This window comes from Doryrhamphus excisus, linkage group LG2 (genome assembly GCF_037039965.1).
Source record: "Doryrhamphus excisus strain RoL-2023G ecotype Guam linkage group LG2, RoL_Dexc_Guam_v1.1, whole genome shotgun sequence".
NCBI lineage: Eukaryota > Metazoa > Chordata > Actinopteri > Syngnathiformes > Syngnathidae > Doryrhamphus > Doryrhamphus excisus.
In genome coordinates this window covers 3,468,951-3,491,596 of record NC_136358.1, presented here as the reverse complement: position 1 = coordinate 3,491,596, position 22,646 = coordinate 3,468,951, and the positions used below count along the sequence as shown (strand labels likewise).

The 22,646-nt window shown below is 43.1% G+C and overlaps 1 protein-coding gene across 7 annotated transcripts in view; it reads left to right on the top strand.

Annotated features, from left to right (window-relative positions):
• The window catches only part of chd3 (chromodomain helicase DNA binding protein 3), a 38,735-nt gene extending 16,842 nt beyond the window's left edge, over positions 1–21,893 (top strand). For 2 of the 7 annotated variants that reach the window (XM_078795599.1, XM_078795600.1), the window contains exons 25-39: positions 56–142; positions 3,981–4,066; positions 4,243–4,376; positions 4,458–4,602; positions 4,681–4,849; positions 4,940–5,094; positions 5,955–6,141; positions 6,217–6,309; positions 6,390–6,521; positions 7,427–7,535; positions 9,139–9,271; positions 11,224–11,419; positions 11,499–11,662; positions 11,961–12,087; positions 19,605–21,893. In XM_078795599.1, the coding sequence (XP_078651725.1) occupies positions 56–142; positions 3,981–4,066; positions 4,243–4,376; positions 4,458–4,602; positions 4,681–4,849; positions 4,940–5,094; positions 5,955–6,141; positions 6,217–6,309; positions 6,390–6,521; positions 7,427–7,535; positions 9,139–9,271; positions 11,224–11,419; positions 11,499–11,662; positions 11,961–12,087; positions 19,605–19,702 (2,015 nt within the window). In that variant the 3' untranslated portion in view covers positions 19,703–21,893. The remainder of the gene's footprint in view (positions 1–55; positions 143–3,980; positions 4,067–4,242; positions 4,377–4,457; positions 4,603–4,680; positions 4,850–4,939; positions 5,095–5,954; positions 6,142–6,216; positions 6,310–6,389; positions 6,522–7,426; positions 7,536–9,138; positions 9,272–11,223; positions 11,420–11,498; positions 11,663–11,960; positions 12,088–19,604) is intronic. The other 5 variants (XM_078795588.1, XM_078795587.1, XM_078795594.1 and 2 more) reach the window with 5 other exon arrangements.
• The last annotated feature ends 753 nt before the right edge of the window (positions 21,894–22,646 follow it).

Genomic DNA, 22,646 nt, shown 5'->3' with positions numbered 1-22,646 from the left:
AGCATCTTTTTTTTTTTTTTTAATGGAGATCACAGATCGCCACGTGTCGTTTCAGAGTGGCATGCGGACATTTCAGACAACCAGTCGGAATACTCTGTGGGCTCCGAAGAGGAGGATGAGGACTTTGACGACCGGCCAGAAGGTGAGCGCTATTTACACTACGTTATTGGTACCATGCTGGACTTGGCCGCCATTACTTCTCCCCCTCCCTGCACTTGCTGGCCTGTGCTCACACTGTGCGTTTGTGCTACAGCCCTTTTATTCATTAGTTGGACTTTAATTAGTTTTTATTCTGTGGTATTACTGCAACTTCTGTATAACTTTGTGAACTATTTCCAGTGTTATTGGGAGTTGTTCTGATTCGAGGGTTTTCCTGTTATTGTTCTTGCAAGAGGAGCGATTGCATGAATTGAATGACGCCTCTTTTATTTGATTCTCACACAAATATAGTCGCAGGTGAGCGAGTATGCTGTTGTTTTTACAGGATCATTTGCTTTGTATTCTATTTATATTACAAATTGTGCTGGTTATCATTATAACCTGCAAGGAGCGATCGCATTGCAGTCATTGGATGACGCTGCTATGTTGCAATTGTGCATGTACGTGTGCATGGAATCATGCCACTTTCAATCATGCCAAAACAGGGGAAGCATGCCACACCTGGGCACGATTTAGTGTAAGTGGGCCCAGGACTTTAGTGCTGGTAGTTTGGAGCAGGAGCTGAACCGGTTCACTACTCTAGGCAGGAAGTGACTCAACACCATTTTCACTTTCCATCGTCCAGTTTGAGGCTTGATGGGTTATGCATCAAATCAGGATCCAACAAAAAGGAGTAATTCTTATTACTTATTGTACTTATTTGGGTAAATGTACAGATGAAAACGAGGTTCCTGTGTCGGAGAGCTTTCATGTTGGAAATGACTAATTCTGCAAATTACTACTTCCTGTAGAATTTGGCAGCCAATCAGTAAAAACAGCTATTGTTGTGTGTCTTATGGTGCAAAATTAATTTGATTTTCAGGAGTCAAATTATTATTTCATAGACTATGGTAATGGTTTTATTTCATTTGAACATGCATCGGATTACAATTGAATGCATCACATAATCAGTTCACAGTTCCACATGCCCGAAAGGAGTAGGAAGAAACAAAGCTTATTAAATACTACCCCTCCATCTGGTACTTTTACAATCAATAACTGTTACATTTGTTCACTTCCTGCTTTCTATAATACAGATTAATTTTTTTTTTAAATAATGTACCTTGTACCGAAGTACGAGGTGATATGACAATACAATGACATAATTGGTACCATAGTAAGTGTCAATATAGTGATATATATAGCACATCATGACTGGTTCAAGACTCTATTTCAAGCCATATTGTCCAATTAAAGGTTCAAGAAGTTCACTTTTTAAATAGCATGCGAACCAGTTTATATAGAACTTTTTGACAATGTTATGAGATACTGAATATGGGGTTTTTATCAACTGTACACTCTAATATATTTTATATATATAACTGCAATATTCAAATGCGTTCTAATATTTCACTCTGTGCTGAATTTACAGAACGGTTTCACTTTTTGAATTGAACTACAGAATTGAATGAGTTGGGCTGCATGGCGTTCCATGGAGTTCAATTCCACCCTCGGCCATCTCTGTGTGGAGTTTGCATGTTCTCCCCGTGCATGCGTGGGTTTTCTCCGGGTACTCCGGTTTCCTCCCACATTCCAAAAACATGCTAGGTTAATTGGCGACTCCAAATTGTCCATAGGTATGAATGTGAGTGTGAATGGTTGTTTGTCTATATGTGCCCTGTGATTGGCTGGCAACCAGGGTGTATCCTGTCTCTCGTCCGAAGACAGCTGGGATAGACTCCCAGCACCCCCACAACCCTTGTGAGGATAAGTGGTCTGAAAGGAGTCCAGTAGTCAAGTTAAAAAAAGTATCCAAAAAGTAAAGTAAAAAAAGACAATTTAACAAGAAATATACAAGGTATATACAAAATATCCAAAATGTACACATAATATTGCACAGGAGCAGATATGTATTGCAGACATATTGCAGATATATTAATTTTAGTGCAATGATAAATGGGTCTTAATAATGCAAATAATGACTGGTGTATACAGATGAGTCAAGTCACATATGAGTGTATTGTATTGGGTTGTTAAATAAATAAATACGTGACTGTAATAAAAATGACTGTGCTAGCTATAGTGGCCTCTATGGTACCGAAACTCCAGTACACAACAGTATGAGTGGGGTTGAAATGAATAAAATGTTTTTAAAAAGTTAAGTAAAGCACCCTTTTGGTGCTGTGATAACTCTGCTGGAAACACAGGAAACAGTCACAGTGGAAAATGGGGAGAAAAAAAAAGAGAGACAAGGTGAAAAAGAAGAATTAAAGATGTCTTTGGTAACGCACACACAGCTCTGTGTCGAATTACAAGCTGTTTTTGATTTAGCTGTTACACTCGCCTGGCACGCTCACGCCACGCTCGTTGCCAGAAAAATACAACACGCTCGCTCTCCACCTCACGCTTCGACCGCAAAAGATAGCCGGACGACAGCTACAGTGACAGGAAAAGACTCTCACCTCTCGTTTACCTCCACCTTGTGTTTATTTACAGTCTGTCTCCATTGTACACAAACCACAACATTAGGTACACCTGGGGACTCAAGTGCACTCCAGATCTCACCAGAAGTCATTTAAATACCTTTCATATCGAACATACCATGCATTTTATCTTTATTAAACTGTATTGCTCACTTTATTGCGTGCATAGGAGCGATCGTGTTAATTTTACGACATTATTTTGACTCGCTGTATTATTCTGGCGTCCTTCCATTGCTTTCTATTGTGAAAGATGATGAAATGTAACTGCAGAGGAAGGATTGCAATACAGTCAGCGAGGCTGTATGCCCCCCCACACACACACATGTTGTGCACATGCATGTCTGTACCCCAAATACTACTGTAGAAGAGCGTATGAAGAGATATTTATTTAATAATAATTAAGAGTTTATTCCCATGATATTATTCATTCATTCATCCATTTTCTACCGCTTTTTCCCTCACGGGGGTGCTGGAGCCTATCCCAGCTGTCTTTGGGCGAGAGGCGGGGTACAGCCAATCACAGGGCACATATAGACAAACAACCATTCACACTCACATTCATACCTATGGACAATTTGGAGTCGCCAATTAACCTAGCATGTTTTTGGAATGTGGGAGGAAACCCGAGTACCCGTAGAAAACCCACGCATGCACGGGGAGAACATGCAAACTCCACACAGAGATGGCAGAGGGTGGAATTGAACACTGGTCTCCTAGCTGTGAGGCCTGCGCGCTAACCACACGACCATGATATTATAATTTTCCAAAACTTTATTTTGTTTGTTTCTAATAATATTACAACATATAATTTCTTTAATAGTTACAAAAAATATTATAATATTACAATGAAATTGATTACTTTTTCTCTTAATATTTTGACTGTAGTCTTGTAAAATTACTGCAGATTTTTGTCATTCCATTTTTTTAACAATTTGTCGTTTAAATGATATTTTTAGACATGGGCCAGGGCAATAAAAAGAGATGGCCGAGGGTGGAATTGAACCCTGGTCTCCTTGCTGTGAGGTTTGCGCGCTAACCACACGAGCACCGTGCCGCCCATGATATTATAATTTTCTAAAACTTTATTTTGTTTGTTTCTAATAATATTACAACCTATTATTTCTTTAATATTTACAAAAATAGTATAATATTACAGTGAAATGTATTACTTTTTCTCTTAATATTTTGACTGTAGTCTTGTAAAATTACTGCAGATTTTTGTCATTCTGTTTTTTTAACATTTTGTTGTTTAAATGATATTTTTAGACATGGGCCAATAAAAAAAAAAAACTAAGACTATGGACACCCCTGCTTTAAATTCTCCATTAATGACCCCCCCTCTTCCGTCATTCCTTGCAGGTCGCAGACAATCACGTCGCCAGCTGAGAAATGAGAAGGACAAACCTCTTCCTCCTCTTCTGGCCAGAGTGGGAGGCAACCTTGAGGTCCGTCTGCCTGCTTTGTGTGATGACGTTTGCTGCAATGATATGATATTGATCATTCATAATGATAATGATATTGCTGCAGATAAGTGCTATTATTATTCAAAAGGGGCTCTGATGGGAGGAAAAGTCAAATTAAAGATAAAAAAAGTACAAATAGAATATGATTGTGTTGTTAGGTTCTTGGCTTCAATACACGCCAGAGGAAGGCTTTCCTGAATGCGGTGATGCGCTGGGGGATGCCATCTCAGGATGCTTTCTCCTCTCAGTGGCTGGTTCGAGACCTCAGAGGCAAGACTGAGAAGGAATTTAAGTATGTCAGTTTTTGATTTTTTTTGTAACCAAGCTAACTCATCTTTATTGTGACCTTAAACATTGACCTTGTCTCCACCAGAGCGTATGTGTCTCTCTTTATGCGCCACTTGTGCGAGCCTGTGGCCGACGGGGCTGAGACGTTCGCCGATGGTGTCCCGAGGGAGGGTTTGTGTCGCCAGCCGGTGCTGACTCGCATTGGCGTCATGTCGCTCGTTAAGAAGAAGGTATTGCTATCTATTGCCTTTCCTGGTTAGGAGTTGCTGTTATTTACATTGACCGTCTTTTCTGCATATTGCGATCAGATTCAGGAGTTCGAGCACATCAACGGGCGGTGGAGTCTTCCAGAGCTCAAGCCTGAGGTCAGCGTGGACAAATCATCCTCCTCCAGGGCGTCATCTCCGACCGTAAAGACGGCAACACCGACCCCGACCGACGCCAGCTCCAACAACACACCTTGCACCTCCAAACCAGGTAAGCAAAGTTCCCAGCAGGGGGCGCTACTTGCTGTGCTTAGGACACAGCAGCTAAGTTGATGGAGGTTCTGCGGTTGTCCATTCACAGCAACACCTGCTCCGACAGACAAGCCTGAAAAGAACGGGAAGGAGGCAGAAAAGGATGAGAAGGAAGATGGCGAGGCCCAGACGGATAGAGACGGAGTTGAAGAGAAAGATGAGGGCAAAGATGAGGATGCAAACAAGTCTGCAGAGGGCGAAGAGGTGAGACAAAAATTTTATTTCTTTCATAACAAATGTGTTTTTTTGCACTGGAATTCTATGTATTTATTATTATTATTCCGTCCTGTATTTTTGAGGCTCAATATTTGCACATTTTTCAACCTATTCAAACCATTCTAACATGGCTAGCAACTGGAATGTTCCAAACAATATCACATTTTCCGCAACAACATTTCCATTCATTCATTCATTTTCTACCGCTTTTTCCTCACAAGGGTAGCGGGGGGGTGCTGGAGCCTATCCCAGCTGTCTTCTGGCAAGAGTGGCCAGCCAATCACAGGGCACATATAGACAAACAACCATTCACACTCACATTCATACCTATGGACAATTTGGAGTCGCTAATTAACCTAGCATGTTTTTGGAATGTGGGAGGAAACCGGAGTACCCGGAGAAAACCCACGCATGCACGGGGAGAACATGCAAACTCCACACAGAGATGGCCGAGGGTGGAATTGAACCCTGTTCTCCTAGCTGTGAGGTCTACGCATTAACCACTAGTCCACCGTGCCGCCCCTCCGCAACTACATTTACATTGAAAATAAATGTAATTTTTGCAAGGTCCATATTTCTCAACCGAATCAAATGTTTCCAACATTTGTTTCAGCACATTTGGGCAATTTTCCACATTCCAAAAAATTTCCAGTTTTCCTGGAAAACACTAACTCACTTGGATTTTGAGCTACTTCCACAATTCTCAACCGATTTAAACCATTCCAGCGTCAAAATCTTGTTGTCCACTCTCCACGGAATCACTGAATTTTTTTCAGTGCAGCATTACAGTTCAGCTTCAGCTCTTCAGCCATACAATTTCTACAAAAATCACATTTTCTACATTTCAGCTTTCCTCGTCACAGACTGCATCACCTGATCCAAAAAGAGAGGCCAACGAGGAGACAAACTTGAATGAAGAGGAGAAGAAAGAAACAAGTGGCAGCCCGACAGATGAGAGGAGTACGCAAGAGAAGAACGCAGCCGAGTCCAAACAAACCATCAAACCAGAAGAGCGCTCCAAAGACGGAAAAGCAGGTAACTTCAAGGATGGCGTCAGAGTCAATGAAGTCCAAAAATGGAAGTGATGACTCATCAACTTTGTGTTTACAGACGGAGAGAAGGCCGACGAGAAGCGGGAAAAAGACACGGAAAAGCCAGACAGAACGCTGTCGCAAGCGGCTGATGTTACTGACGCCAAGAAAGGTGCGTCATCCTGTCAAAACCCACTCATCCCATCACGAGGATTCGTTTCTCTGAATTCCGTCTCTGCTCCTTGTTGACAGAAGATGTGAAAGGTGACAAGGATGCTGGGAAAGAAATCAAAGAAGCAAAAGTGGACGTTGCCCAGGGTAACGGGAAGACGCCCGCTGAGCGACCTCGCTTCATGTTTAACATCGCTGACGGCGGCTTCACTGGTCAGTCAGTATTCCCTCGTTTATCACCGACAGTGAGTTTCTGCAAAGTAAGATGCAATATTAGTAAAGAATGTTTTACTAATTATAGCATAGAAAACCTGCTTATATATTTTTTTTCCATTATTAGAGCCCCGTAGACATGAAATAACACCCCTATATTCACCGTTACACTCCCATTATTCTTTGCTTATACCACATTGTGCAAGTCTAAAGCGCAGTGCTATGGGATCACTGCAGCCACTATAAGCACAGCAAGATTTGTTTGTTTTTTTCTGCATTTTTGTGATTATGGAGTTGCCACAGCGGATCTTTTCATCACTGAGTTAATTTATTTTAGACTTTAGAAAGGGTTTCAAACAGCGTGTAGACAAAGTGGACAAAGTAAGAAGCCCAAAACTTACCACTTCCACACAGAATGTGAGAAGAACTGTTACATTTTCACTACGTCGGACATGGCCGACTCCATGCAGTGTTAAGATAATGTAATGTAAGCTTATGTCTCATCAGTGTAACATTACTGACCCCTAGTGACAGAATAGTACATATGATGGGTCTTTATTGGATAATAATAGGCCATAGTGAAAACATGAAACCCTGATCATTTATTTAGTAGTACATTTTGTCTACATTTCACAAATTTGCATAAAAGAATAGACATAGAAATGACATGCTGTGATGTTGTATAAATAAAATGAGGCTACTGAGTGTGTTTAATGAAACACAATACAATACAATACATAAATAAAATAAAAATATACCTAAAAGTAGCATCAAAAGTACAATAAATACAATAAAAGACTGCAATTAAAGGAGACGTACAATGTAGGATAATTGAAATGATTAGAATTGGCATGTCCCCATGCTGCCTGGACCACCTCTTTTACGGCCTGGCTTCTCCCCCACAGAGCTGCATACTCTCTGGCAGAACGAGGAGCGCGCCGCCATCTCCTCAGGAAAGATGAGCGAGATCTGGCATCGCCGACATGATTTCTGGCTCCTAGCGGGAATCGTCATGTATCCTTGACAGCTGTTGCCCTTGTAAAAAACCCACCCCCCCAATCTGTTCTGTTTTTCTGGCAGCCAGTTAGAAAAAAAAAAAAACTAAGCCAGCCAAAGTTTGGTCAAACATGAAGTACATGTTGTTCCTTATATTGCGTCAATTAGGACCGTGTAACAGTCACATAAATCTATTTTCATTATCCATTCTTTTTGCAAAACAAGCTCTTGTTTTTCATTTTCAAACGATTATGAAATACATCACTCTTAAAAGTTAGTTTGAGCTGCCATAAAATGGCTGTTTGGCATCTTCGGAGTGTGGACAAGAGCTCCACAAAAAACTAGTGCTCCCATTTTTGGCTTTATTTGGGCTGCGCTGCCATCAGGCCATGAGCTTGGCCTAAAGCAGGGGTGTCCAAACTTTTTCCACCGACAGCTGAAGGACGTCACAGGGCGCTTTCATATCACAAAGTAAATAATAAATAATAAATGCGCAAGCGATGGGTAGTTTTGGTCAGTCCAACACATAAACTGGTTCCACTGTTTTGTATATACAGTATCTCATTAATAATGAAGTTGATTTTGAGAATATGCCAAAAGGCAATAACTATAACAATAACTATAGTTATCTATATAACTATATATAAGTTAGCTATAATAACTATAGTTATAACTATAACAATAACAAATAACATGAGGTGCTGTAGGTGATGATGATGGCCCCTGGGCTGCACTTTGGACACCTCTTGCTTAAAGTACTGTAACTCAGGGGTCTCAAACTCAATTTACTTGGGGGCCACTGGAGCTAGGGTCTGGGTGAGACTGGGCCACATCAGGTTTTCCCCCCAAAAAAAACGCATTTATTAAAAACAGAAAAATATACAAACTTTTTCAGTGCTTTGGTTCCGATTTTCTACAATAAAAGCGCTGATAAAACATTCCACTCTTCTCAAATATCTTACTTTTTATTTTTCTGCACAAAATAAGATGAAAAATAAATAAACAAATCAAGAATAAAGAAAATCAATCAATCAGTAATAAATATAATAATAATATTAATAATAATAAAACGGCAAATAATAAAAACTTAAGAAACCACATATAGTTGGTGGGTAGACAAATTATTTTTTTCAGATTAAAATGAACAAAGCATTATTAGAGCCCTGTAGACATGACAAAACACGACTATAGTCACATTTATACTCTTTTTATTTACAACATATTGCGCAACTGCAGGGTTTTGAGACACATGCTAACTCGCAAACTAGCGATCCAGCGACCTAAACGGTAGCCTCCAAGTTATTTCCTTTAAACTTAAAAAAGCCAAAAACTTACCACTTCCACACGGATAGGGAGGATAACTATTAACAGTTATTTAAACTTTAACATGAACATTAATCAAACGTAATAATTTTTTCTGGGTACATGATACCATACAGCATCCATATTAAACTTTCATATCAAGGCGGGGGCCACAAACTAGTGTCCTGCGGGCCACATTTGGCCCGTGGGCCGCGTGTTTGAGACTCCTGCTGTACCTCAAAACTACATCTATTATAAATTTGGATGGAAGATTTTAGTTGGACGAAACACATGTCGTGGCCCTTGACCTCCGCGGCAGCCATGGCTACGCTCGGTGGCAGGACATCCAGAATGATCCACAGTTTGCCATCGTCAATGAGCCGTTCAAGTCGCAGGCCAACAAAGGCAACTTCCTGGAGATGAAGAACAAGTTCCTGGCTCGACGCTTCAAGGTAGTGCTCTTTATCTAAAATACAACCTCAGACACATGGGTTTGATTTTTTTGTTGGCAACATTTTCGTGTAGACATTTTTCATCTCCTCTTATGAAAGACACTTTTTAGCACTTTGATGTCATCAATCACCTGACTAAATGTCCCAAGGCCCACATTTTGGCACAAGCATTTTGCTGACTGCAGCATTTCTAGGAACGACTCTCATCCTGTTTTTAAACTGCCTCACATGTTTCGCATCCTTTAACATCCTCATTTATTGCATCCTCATCTGACAGCTCTTTAGGAGTACGCAGTGCAATCTGTGGCTGTGTCTCAAATGGACTACTTCTGTCAGCACACTTCAATAAGTACACTGTGTACACTGTGTACTTACTGTAGTTCCTGAGTGTACAAAGTATGACAGTGCTGTCATAAATCCAACAAATATTCCCCATACAATATCTGCCAGATTTTGTTCCCCACTGAAAAAACATGTTAATTTCTAATTTTTTTGCCTTATAATCAGAAGTGTCAGAAGTGTTCACCTCCCCTTCCGACTAAAGTAGAACTTTTATTTTGATTGTAACTTAAATAAAAAGTAGTTTGATGGCGGTGTCTGCAGGGGAAAATAAGAGTTCTACAGATGAATCCAACAGAGGGGGCTGTCTGACTAGTCTATTAGCTCACATTTTCCAGCAGGAAGATGCTTTGTCATGTGATGTTGTTACTGTGCATTTTACTGTTTGTCTGTATTTGTTTCTTAATTTGTTAAACTGAATTTAAAATGCAAACTTTGCTAACTGTGAGTAAGAAGTAAAAAATGTCCTAACTTTTTCCGCTGATGGCAGCATTTTTAGCCACTTTGAGATTTTTATTCATTCATTCTCTACCACTTATCCTCACAAGCGTTGCGGGTATGCTGGAGCCTACACCAGCTGTCTTCGGGCAAGAGGCGGGGTACACCCTGGACTGGTCGCCAGCCAATCACAGGGCACATATAGACAAACAACCATTCACACTCACATTCATACCTATGGACAATTTGGAGTCGCTAATTAACCTAGCATGTTTTTGGAATGTGGGAGGAAACCGGAGTACCCGGAGAAACATACAAACTCCACACAGGGATGGCCGAGGGTCAAATTGAACTCAGGGTGGAATTGAACCCAGGTCTCCCAGCTGTGAGGCCTGAGATTTTTGTAGAATTTTGTAGAAAGGCTCCAAAAAATGTATATAATTAAAAATAAATCTTTGTTTTATTAGTAGTTATTGGTATCAACATGGGTCACACGGTGGACAAGTGGTTAGCATGTCAGAAGATCGAGAAGACCTGGGTTCGAATCTCTGCTTGGTTTGCATGTTCTCCCCGTGCATGCGTGGGTTTCCTCCCACATTCCAAAAACATGCTAGGTTAATTAGCGACTCCAAATTGTCCATAGGTATGAATGTGAGTGTGAATGGTTGTTTGTCTATATGTGCCCTGTGATTGGCTGGCCACCAGTCCAGGGTGTACCCCGCCTCTCGCCCGAAGACAGCCGGGATAGGCTCCAGGAAACCCGCGACTCTTGTGAGGATAAGCGGCATAGAAAATGGTTGGATAGATAGTATCAAGATTTCTCTTTGTGTTCTCTTTACATTTAGGCTTTTTTTGGTTTAATTTTACAGTACATGTAAATGTATGCTTAACAATTTAGGATATTTGAGGGCAACATCCGGGTTATGTGTACTGTATTGTGTCATACTTCTCAGTGTGAAGGCACTTTAGCACTTAAAGAAAACAAAGGGAAGGTTGGAAGTGCTGAAGTTTGCTGAATTGTGTTGTTTTTGTTAGCGACTTCATAAATAAATAAATCATAATGATAGTTTAGGAGCATTTGTCTCTTTTTTTAATCCCCAAACTTAATCCCCATTCAATGAGGTTTTCAAATGAGGTTCATTCTGAGTAAATAACAACATTCTCCCATCTTCTAGCTGCTGGAGCAGGCACTGGTCATCGAGGAGCAGCTGCGCCGGGCGGCCTACCTAAACATGACGCAGGACCCCAGCCACCCGGCCATGGCGCTCAACGCTCGCTTTGCTGAGGTAGAGTGTCTGGCCGAGTCGCACCAGCACCTCAGCAAGGAGTCCCTGGCAGGCAACAAACCAGCCAACGCTGTCCTGCACAAAGGTCAGCGAGGTCGCGATTGGTACCTGAAGATCATCATGGCTAGTCTGACTTTTTGGGTCATTTGTTGTTGTCGTTGCAGTGCTTAACCAGCTGGAGGAGCTGCTGAGCGACATGAAAGCCGATGTGACCCGACTACCGGCCACGCTGGCCAGAGTCCCACCCATTGCCGCTCGTCTGCAAATGTCCGAGAGGAGCATCCTCAGCCGGCTGGCCAGCAAGGGCATGGAGACGCACACCCCCCAGGTCAGTGCCGCCGCCGCCGCCGCCCCCCACCCCTCATCGTTTCAAACAGCCACACTCAAACCTGTGCAGGCTGCCAGTGGAAAAATGATGGAGGGCAGCCAGAAAAAACACAGAGCCCATCAACCTGCTCTATTTCACTCCACAACTGCTTACTCAGCACATTTTCTTCACCATCTTTAAACACTTTACAATGTTATTCTCATTTCCACTCCTGCTTTTTTTTTTTTTTTTTCCATCCCCCCCATTTTTCACGGATGCCATCTTGCCTGAACTTCATTCCTCTTCTTCCCCCTTTCAGACCATCCCTCCCGGACCCTACGCCACCCCTCAGAACTACGGCGCCCCCTTCACTCCGGCCCCCCCGAGCGCCCACCTGTTGGGAGGCGCCAACTACAGTCACATGCCGCCAGGATCCTTCATATCAGGTCCGTGAGCGTTAAATTCAATAGCTCTTATTAATAATATTATTTTTAGGAACACTATATGAAGTCGGGCCATTTTGATCAATTGCTTGCGTGTGTGTTTGTTGATACAGTGGAACCCGTTTATGCCGACTCGTGTCGGCATAAGTGGTTGTCGACATAACCGACGCCATTTTCGATTGGCTTCCTCCATTTGTGCATATTCTAATTTTAATTCTTGGGTTTTCATATAGTTTTAAGTCTTATTTGACAGAGCTATTGAGGTGATTTGATTACATGTTTTGACTAGAATGACATGTATGCATTTTATTAGCGGCGGTGGTAGAATCTTGTCGTAGGGCACACATTGATGGCTTTTTCACTGTAAATGACATGTGCTCGTTTTTGTAGCTTTGGCAGTGTCACGTTCGATGTTTGACTTTGTCTTTGCATTGAAAGTTTGTGTCCACTGGAAATGTACAGCGTCGCTGTCGTTGTGGTTCTGGAGGAGCGTTTGTCAAGCTTAAGCATGAGCACCTTGTGAAAGGAAAGACCAACGAGTGCCGGAAAGGACTACGGATGTAAACAAAGCAGGCTACAATCTCAATAAACGCCTCCAAGTGTGTTGTATCACCCTTCTCCATCGCCTTACCCGGATGCACATGGGCGGACCCCCCCCCCCACTCCCACCTTGAATGACACCACAGGGACATCATTTGTGAGGACGTCAGGACATCTTGCAGCTCTCTGTGTAGCGTCAAATCAAGCAATGATGGCAGCACACATGTAAAGGAGAGAAGAATGTTCAAATCCTGCTTTAGTGTTTCTGGAGCTGATTATTGACGGCCTCGGCTGATGACGAGGGCAGAAATCCGGCCAGAATGTTGCTCCTATTTAAAGATATCATCTGAGGCATTCCATCTTTGTGCGGATATTATGTTGTTGTGGAAAAAAAAACGGCTCTGCAAAGATTATAAAAAGTAGAAAAACACTCTGGGAATTGGAAAAATGCACCGCGCAGCTCAATCGGGCTTCTAAATGTCAACATAATCCTTAAATGTGAGCGAGCGATGCCTTCCGCAGCAGCTCTGTCAATGTCATCTCCTCCAGCAGCTTCATGGTCACTAAGCTTTACAATGGAGTCCATATGGGGGGGGGGAGTTTTATCATGTGGCTGCCAGACAGACACCTGAAATAGACATTACCAGAATGACTGCTATATTAAGACATGTCCGACATGAAGACCTCAACACTCCACGCTCGGCAGTAATCAGACGTTGCGCAACGATAAAAGAGCACGCTGGGGGGGGTGTCAAAGCCGTCTGAGGACTCATTGCTTTTTCAGGAATGTGCACGTTCTCTCCATTGACTTCATTTTGGCTCTCCTCATTCTGCAGTGTGTCGGACCGTTTGCGAATTTATATTCTCATAATTAGATCGGTAACGGCATGTGCTGGCCAGACGCACTCTGTAGCCGAGGTGCGTTTGTGTATAGGAGATGTGGTGGAGATAAATGCGAGAATCTGATCTTTCCCAGCGGCTTTGCCCCCCAAAAGAGCACGGCACCCAGCTCTATCTTGATTTGTGTAATTGTAGCCTGAAACATCTGTCAAAGGCATTGCATTTTGGAGGGCCAAAAAAGCCTATCTGTGAAAATGTCATTATCCCCTGGCCCCGCCAAGAAAACATCCAAACTTTGTATTTTGAGCGGGAGACGCAAAACCACAGGAGGCACTGTGCTCGTGTAAACGTCGTCTTGTGCAACCTGTGATGCGGCGCGGAGACAGAAATAGCCGTGAGCCACCCTTTGCGTGATCCAAGCATCCTGAGGTCTGCATGCATTTATATGAGGCCGGCGTTCTTGATCCCTGATTGGGGTCCTGACCCGCTTTGGCCTCCACTAAAAAGAGAAAAGTGAAGCCGGAGTTAAAACAACAAAATCCAAAAAGTTGGCAACCATCGTGCTCCTATTATATACCATTCCCATGTGACCCTCGTCCAACCCCCCTCACTTGAGTATATAAAACATGCCCAAAAATATGCTTGCTGTGGTCACCTCGCATCTCCCACTAGAGCTGTACCCTGTGAACCTGATGCTCCAGTCCGTCCATTCCAGCCTGCGCAGGGAGCCATAAGGAGTCCCCTGCAGACAATACTTCCTGCTTTTACGTGGACCGTCTGTGGTCTGCAAACACCTGCCCTCCCAGATGCAAGCGGGACACACCTCCCTGACAGCTCCAGTAGCCTGACCTCCCCCGCAGAGGAGGCAGACAAACTAGATTTCCCTGCAGGGACCAGTAAAGTGTCACATTATCCTGCCACCCAACCCCCACCCCACCTCTTCAAGCCTCCACTACAGTCTGCCGCTTGTCTGCCCCCACAGAAGCCGCCGCTGCCGCTGCTGCTGCTGCTGCTGCTGCTGCTGGGGCCACCGGGGAAGCCGCCGGGGGGGCGACCGCTGTCGGTGTCTGCCAGAAGACCAAGGAGCATGATGTTGTGCAGCGGCAGCGGGTGGTGGACCTGTGGAAGGACGGCAAGTCTGAGGGGGCCATCGGACTGGAGCTGAGGATGCCCAAGTCCACTGTGCACAGCATCATCGTCAAGTACCGCCTCAGTAACACCGTGGAGAATTTGCCTCGAAACGGCCGACCCAAAAAACCATGAGTGCGTGTGGAGGACGGGGGGGGGGCAGCATTCCGACAAATTAGTGCTGAAACCTGACTGCGGTGACCAGGAAGCACGTTGGGAGAGCAGGCGATAGAAGCGCTGCAGAGCGAAATCCCCACTGCGAGGAAGAGGAAGCTTTAAAGAAGAGAGAGAAGCAAATGGTGCATTTAGGGGCGGGGGTGAAAAGTCAAGCAAAAGGAATGATGATGTGGACAAAAGCAAGCCTGGCAAACCAAGAACATGACATTAAATCAGGAATTCAAAGATGACTTTTTTTGACATAAATTCCTCTTGATTTCTGACTCTTTGTCCAAAGAGTCCCCCCCACGGATCAATTCTTCATCCGACTGCTGACTGAACGAGAACTTTCTCCTCGCACTGACCCTGTACTCCCTCATTCCTCAACAGTCCTCCTCCGTCCATGCTTCACAGCCTCCCCCCTAATACACACATACATATAGAAGTGTGTGTGTGTGTGTGTGTGTGAGGCCCACACAGAGCCTCGCAAATACCGTAATGTGTCTGCTGACTAACTGACTGAAGAAAGACGAAGGCGAAAGTTGCGTTCGATGTTTTTCATGGACTTTCTGGCCAAGCATAAACAGCTGGCACACTACTTTTATTATCGCAGCTTGGCTGTTAAAGAAGTCTGGAAGTCCACTTTCGCTTTGGAGGAGTGATGAAATCAGTTCATCAAGAATCATCGGAATCAGACACGAGTGAAAAGCCCTGCTATTCTTTGGCTTGTGTCTCCATTCGCGCACTTCCATACTGCGTGTCTTTTGAAGTGCAAGAAGCGGCGGTAGAGACGACCAAATCTTTCCACTCCGTCTTTTGAGTGCTTCGGTTTTTTCACACTCAGAAGTATAACAAAATGCAAAGCAATGTCGGTACCCTGATGTTGCAATCAAACAGTTGATTGTGTAGTGGTGTAGTGGTGTCAATAGTTGCCATTTTGGCTATGTAGCGGAAGGTCCATAATTTGTGCCTCAGCTGAAACAGGGGGGCTTGCAAGGCAGAAAAAGTCATAACCAATGTTGGGAAAATTACTTAAAAACCATGATTACTATGCTATATCTTATAGTTACTGGTTAGTTTATGAATTATTCCTTCATAAATATAATTAGTTACCAGGGAAATGATTATATTTCTTTTTTGAAAAACCTTCAAATATGTAAAAGTATTCCAACCAAGCTTTGTAGCGATGTTTTATGAGATTTGAGCTAGGCTGACCTTGTGACTTGCTGTTCTCTACCAAAACACTCGGGGGCAGTGTTTTCCTGAGATTCATTCATTCATTCATTTTATGGAGCCTATCGCCAGCCAATCACAAGGCACATATAGACAAACAACCATTCACACTCACATTCATACCTATGGACAATTTGGAGTCGCTAATTAACCTAGCATGTTTTTGGAATGTGGGAGGAAACCGGAGTACCCGGAGAAAACCCACACATGCACGGGGAGAATATGCAAACTCCACACAGAGATGGCCGAGGGTGGAATTGAACCCTGGTCTCTTAGCTGTGACGTCTGCACGCTAACCACTCGACCTCTGTGCCACTGAGCTTCATTCATTCATTTTCTATACTGCTTATCCTCACAAGGGTCGTGGGCATGCTGGAGCCTATCCCAGCTATCTTTGCGCGAAAGGCGGGGTACACCCTGGACTGGTGGCCAGCCAATCACAGGGCACATATAGACAAACAACCATTCACACTCACATTCATACCTATGGACAATTTGGAGTCGCCAATTAACCTAGCATGTTTTTGGAATGGGAAAACCGACGTAGACACAGGGAGAATATGCAAACTCCACACAGAGATGGCCGAGGGGTGGAATTGAACTCGGGGTTTCCAGATGTGTGACGCTCTAACCACTCTTCCACCGTGCAGCCCTTTTGTACAATTAAAGCGTACTAACAGAATTACTTGACTTGAGACACAGCACGGATCTTTTGTTGATAAACCAATTATCTGGATGACCAAGCATCCACTTTAGGGAACAGCAGGTTTCCCAAGGATGCCACAGCTGGCTTCCATCTTACTTTCCTCCACAAATAACAATAAAGTAAGGGTGTAAGATTGTGAAATGAAATATATACTGTACCATTGATACAGTGGTCAGTGTGGATATTTACAGTGTAAAGGGTGATTGTCCCTTTGACTGACTGGCGACCAGTCCAGGGTGTACCCCACCTCTCTCCCATAGTCAGCTGGGTAGGCTCCAGCATGCTCCCTTGACCCCATAAGGACAAGCGGCATAGAAAATGGATGGATGGAACGATGAATGTTCAGCCAATATTTCTTTTGGGAATGCAGACGAGCATGTGACAAAAGAACGCCGCCGGTGTCTCGCGGCCGGCGTGTGGAAGCGGCGCTCATGCAAATCGCTTGAACCTCTTGATTTCCTGCTCTAACTCTGAATTGACAAACTCCAGCAGTGTGTGGATTTATGAAAAGCCTCTTCAAGTCCCAGCTGGAGCCACTCTACACTCTGAAGTCTGAGCTCCTTGACAGTGCAGAAACACACGCTCGGTCCAGAATAGAACTTTCTGGCACGGCTACACTCGCCGAGTTGAAATGCTGCATTTGTCTGCCAAGATGGCAGCGCTCTCGTCCATCAGATAGCAGGCGGGACCTACAGGGGAGAGCTTTTTATTACCTGCTGGACGTGAGAGGCTTCATCTGGTGCAGTCGGTCCTGAGCGCCAGGACCGTTACGAGTGAATTTTTCATTGTTACACGCGATGCGATCGACCCCGTCCTAACAATATTCGCTGCTACTGTCAAATCAAATTGCAAGCGTGTTGTCAACAACACAAAAAAACAGTTTAGCATGAAATGTTAGCAATGTGACGCATCAGCGCGGCTAACATTCCAATCATGATTTGACAGTGTCCTGGAATACCGCAGGTGGTGCCCTCTAGTGGACAAGCGCCGTGCCGCCATGACTGTTTGTTTTAGCGCCCCCAGTAGATCATCTTACTGCTTCACCCAGTCTTCACCTCAATTTGTTTTGCTTCTCGTCTGATACCTGACCCTCCTTTCTCTCTCTCTCTCTCTTTTTCTCTTTCCATTCCCTTCATTGGCCCCCACTGGCAAAACGCCATGTTTTTAGTTACTCACCCCCTTCGGATTCCAGAAGCGCACATTTGCGGCCCCCCTGTGCATGTCTGCTGCTCGCTGCTCTCCTTCTTTCCTTATCACATCGTTGATCTGGAAGTACTGTTATTACATTTTATATCTCTCCCGTGCGTGCGCTCGCTCGCCGTCTATTCCCGTTTTTTTTTTTGTTTGAAGAAGGAGCGACAAGCTCGCCGTCAAGAATATTAAAGAGAGCGCACAGATGTATGTGCGAAGCGCACTTTCCTGCATATTGACGAATGAGTGGTTTCACAAGCGGGAGTGCCGCAGGGCTCCATGATAGGCCACTTTATCTTTGCAAAATACAGTCAAATTTTGAAATGAAAACTGAACTTTTTAGCTACAAGGCTTTTCTTGTCAACGCGGAACCTCTGCACCGCACTATGTCGTTGCGGAAATAACAGAATAACGTGGAGTAGCAGCATGTAAGCTAACTGATGAAGTGGACGAGCGAAACAAAGACCGCTCACATGGTCTCTGACCTTGTGTTACTTTTCAACAAAATGTGAACTGGGAGTCTTGCCAAGCAAAATATACAGACGTAATGGATTTCGGGGGTAAATACAATGTAGACACAACAAGTGAAGTAAGAATGCTTTCAATTTGTCTTGTGTATATAGTTCATTGTTGTTTTAAGTGTTCTTTTATATTAAAAGTATTTTCTTCTGCATTTGTGCGTGTGATAGGCAATGATATATTGTCGGTATACTGAACAGTATTGTGGCTTGGTCGAGCACTGATGCTGTTATAGTACTATTGTAAGCTATTTTTTTTTACATGTTGTTTCTATTTATATATCAATGTACCTCTGCTTTGTATAGAAAGAAACATATTTCACCTCAATATTTTACATATACTGAGGAAATATGTATTTGATATGATTTTATAATTTTACTGTCTTACAAAGACATAAAAAATCCACAACCTTTATTGTAGGGTTATTGTAACAGAGAAATAAATATTGTACATTAATTTGTATTTGATTGAAGGAAATAAGTATTTGATCCGAATGCATTTTTGATCCGAATTGAGCAGTTTCCCAAAGCAGAACTTTTCCAAATCCATGTTTGACAGTCAGGATGGGCTCGTATTCAAACACAGTGATTGGACATGATGCCAAAGAGCTTTATTTTCACTTATTCATCACATTCTCCCAAGCTTTGTGTCAATCATTCAGGTCTTCATTGTCAAACTTCAGACAAACAGGATCTGAATCCATGACATTAAAGTGTGACTGTGCTCCCAACTCCCTTGACATCATTAACCAGATTCTTCTACTATCTTGTTATGATTACACCAATAATGGTCTTTTTCTCACTAAGCTTATTGCTGATGGTTTTGTAGTCCATTCCAGTCTTGTCCAGGTCTACGATCTCTTTGGTCTTGTTCATGAGAGGTTTGAATGGAAGAGACTGTTTTTGGGACAGGTGTCTTTGATGCACATAATGAGTTGAGATTAGGGATGCTTTCTTAAAGAGACAGGACTTACTTGTGTGCTTCACGAACACAGGGGTCAGAATGCTTGCTGGTCGGTCAAGGGTCAAATACTTATTTCCTTCAATAAAACACAAATTAATTTTATTTCATGTATGTTTTTTTTTTTTTTACTTTTTCTTTGTTACAATAAACCTACCATAAAAATCAGGGTTCTTTTAACTGTACTCCAACAAGAGATGCATGAATATTCTTCAATGAAACTCACTTTGTTCTCCCCCAATTGCAGTGCTCAACGGGCCCCCCATGTCTGTAAAGAAAGAGCGGGAAGGAGGTGATCTGCGACGGGAGCAACGCAGCGGCGAGGTCATCTGTATTGATGACTAGGTTAAACACACACACACATACACACACATACAGTGTTAAGAATAACAGATCACAGTGACTTACTGACCTGCTTGTGATTGTAGTCGCCACATACACACACACACACACACACACACCTCCAGACACACTCCCGCAGACTTACTGTCCACGCACGCACGCACACACACACACACACGCAATTCTCTTCCTGTGCTTGTCTGCCTCAAACCATGATACTCCTCAATGAGCTTCTGACCTCTCTACACAATCTTTGACCCCACCTTCTGCTTGCATGTCCAATGAAAGTCACCCCCCCCTTACGTCCCAGCATGCCTCCATCATCAACAATACTTCCTTCCCAGCGCTTTTCCCAAACACTCACAGAAAGCGCACCTAAATGATCACATGACGACATGGAGTATTTGCCGCCATCCAATTTTTTTTTTTCCCCATGCAATTTTTCCAACAAAGTTTTGTAATATTTTTGTTTGCGTACTTTTTTTGCTTCTACCAAATTATTATTTTTTTTAATGTTCTAATGAGGAATCAATGAACGCATTGTCGTTAGTTCACTTAAGAGAAAACGAAGAAGTTTGATATTTAACTTCAGAAGTAGAATTCTCCTACCTACACGCACACAAACACACACACATATGACTATAAATATAAATATATATATATATATATATATAAGTGATAGGAGGTATGTAACACTAAATATCAACTTTTAGCAACAGGAATGGTTCTATAAAATGACTTTTATACGCTGCATCATTCAAAAGAAGAACAAAAAGACGCCTTAATAAATAAAGTCAACAAAATTTATAAACTTCATTCACAAGCTGATGTCAACCTTTCAATTTGACTCATTTTATGTTGAAAATAGAAAAAAAAAAGTGGCCAGAAAATCATTTCCGTACAAATATTTGCAACACAACACCCACCCGCCCTCCCAAAAAAAAGCACTTATCCACTTTTGCTTTCTTATTTTGTTGTTGTTTTTTTAAAAAATGTCCACATGTTGGTCGCCAATGAAAGTATTTACATTTTCTTTGTTTGTTTGTAATAAAACCCAATGAAATGAGACTCAAATGTCGACAGGAATGATCGTAAAGTTCATAAAAAAAAAAAAAATTTAACTATCCATGATAAAAAACAAATTGTGGGACACAATTAGACATATGACTGTTTGGTGTTGCGTTTTGTGGCGTTCCCCAAAATCAGGAGAACGTAGTTGTGGTGACCATGAAGGAGTAATCTATTTCAGGTTACGACTGTTAGTGGAACTTTGGCTACAGGAGGCGCAATGTGGTTTTCGTTCTGGTTGTGGAAAACTGGACCAGCACTACACCCTTGCAATGGTACTATGAGTTGAGATGAGACTCCAACCACCTCCAAATCTGAGGCCCTGGTTCTTTGGAGTAAATCTTTGGTGTCTTGGGAGGGAAGGCTGGATGTGGACTAATGCGGTCGCTGTACTGGTCAGATCAGAGCGTTCAGGTTTCTACCCTCACCGATGATCATAAGTTTTGGCTTTTGGGTGACTGAAAGAACAAGATCTTGGATCCAAATGGCTGGAACCAGTTCCCTTCGCAGGGTGGCTGGACGGATCTTGTTCATCCTGGAGCGATCCATCAGTTAAGTAGGCTCTGGCATCCAGTCCGGAAGCCTTTCAGACACCTCCTTGGTGAGGTATTGTAGGTGGACACAACCTAGACCTTGGATAGGTTGGATTGGATTATGCAGAGATCGGAAAGTCTAGGGTTCCCACCTGAGACGACTTGACCCTGGATAAATGGAAGAAAATTGATGGATGGGTGATGGATAATGAAGTCGTTTATATAGGAACAGGAATGTGATCTGAAGTGGAAAACTTAAGTGGTTACATAAAAATCAGTCTTCAGGATTCCTGGTGGAACTTTCTGGAGTTGACATCAGGCCCCTTTAAAACTCCACACAAAATAAATGGACTCTTCCGTCCAGCTTTTCATTGACATTTCTGGCCCGTTCGTTCTCGTCTTTGTGCTTCAAAAGTGACGTTGAACGAAAGTTCACCGAGGCGTCCGTGATATTTTTGATTTGATGCCCTTCAGGGGCAATAAAAGGAAAATTGAGGAAAAGAAACAAGCACTTGTCGAGCCTTTAAAAAGACAAATGGAATAAATACAAAAAAACATTTCCGTTTATGCTTTTTCCTTCACATTCTTCAGTATTTTGCTTTGTGAAGCCATAGTACATATTACATAGTACATAGTACGTACATAGTAATACCTTCAATATTACACTCATTTGCGTTGTCGCCTAAAACACAAATCCAAAATGAGGATGTTTTGTTAACATATATTGCCTTACATTGGATTGGTTTTGTGGCACGGTGATCGAGTGGTTAGCGCGCAGACCAGGGTTCAATTCCATCCTCTGTGTGGAGTTTGCATGTTCTCCCCGTGCATGTGTGGGTTTTCTCCGGACACTCCGGTTTCCTCCCACATTCCAAAAAAACATGCTAGGTTAATTGGCGACTCCAAATTGTCCATAGGTATGAATGTGAGTGTGAATGGTTGTTTGTCTATATTTGCCCTGTGATTGGCAAGACAGCTGGGATAGGCTCCAGCACCCCCGCGACCCTCGTGAGGAAAAAGCGGTAGAAAATGAATGAATGAATTAAAAAAACCCTACAGGGCGGCACGGCGGTCGAGTAATTAGCGCGCAGACCTCACAGCTAGGAGACAAGGGTTCAATTCCACCCTCGGCCATCTCTGTGGAATTTGCATGTTCTCCCCGTGCATGCGTGGGTTTTCTCCGGGTACTCCGGTTCCCTCCCACATTTCAAAAAACATGCTAGGTTAATTGGCGACTCCAAATTGTCCATAGGTATGAATGTGAGTGTGAATGGTTGTTTGTCTATATGTGCCATGTGATTGGCTGGCGACCAGTACAGGGTGTACCCCGCCTCTTGCCCGAAGGC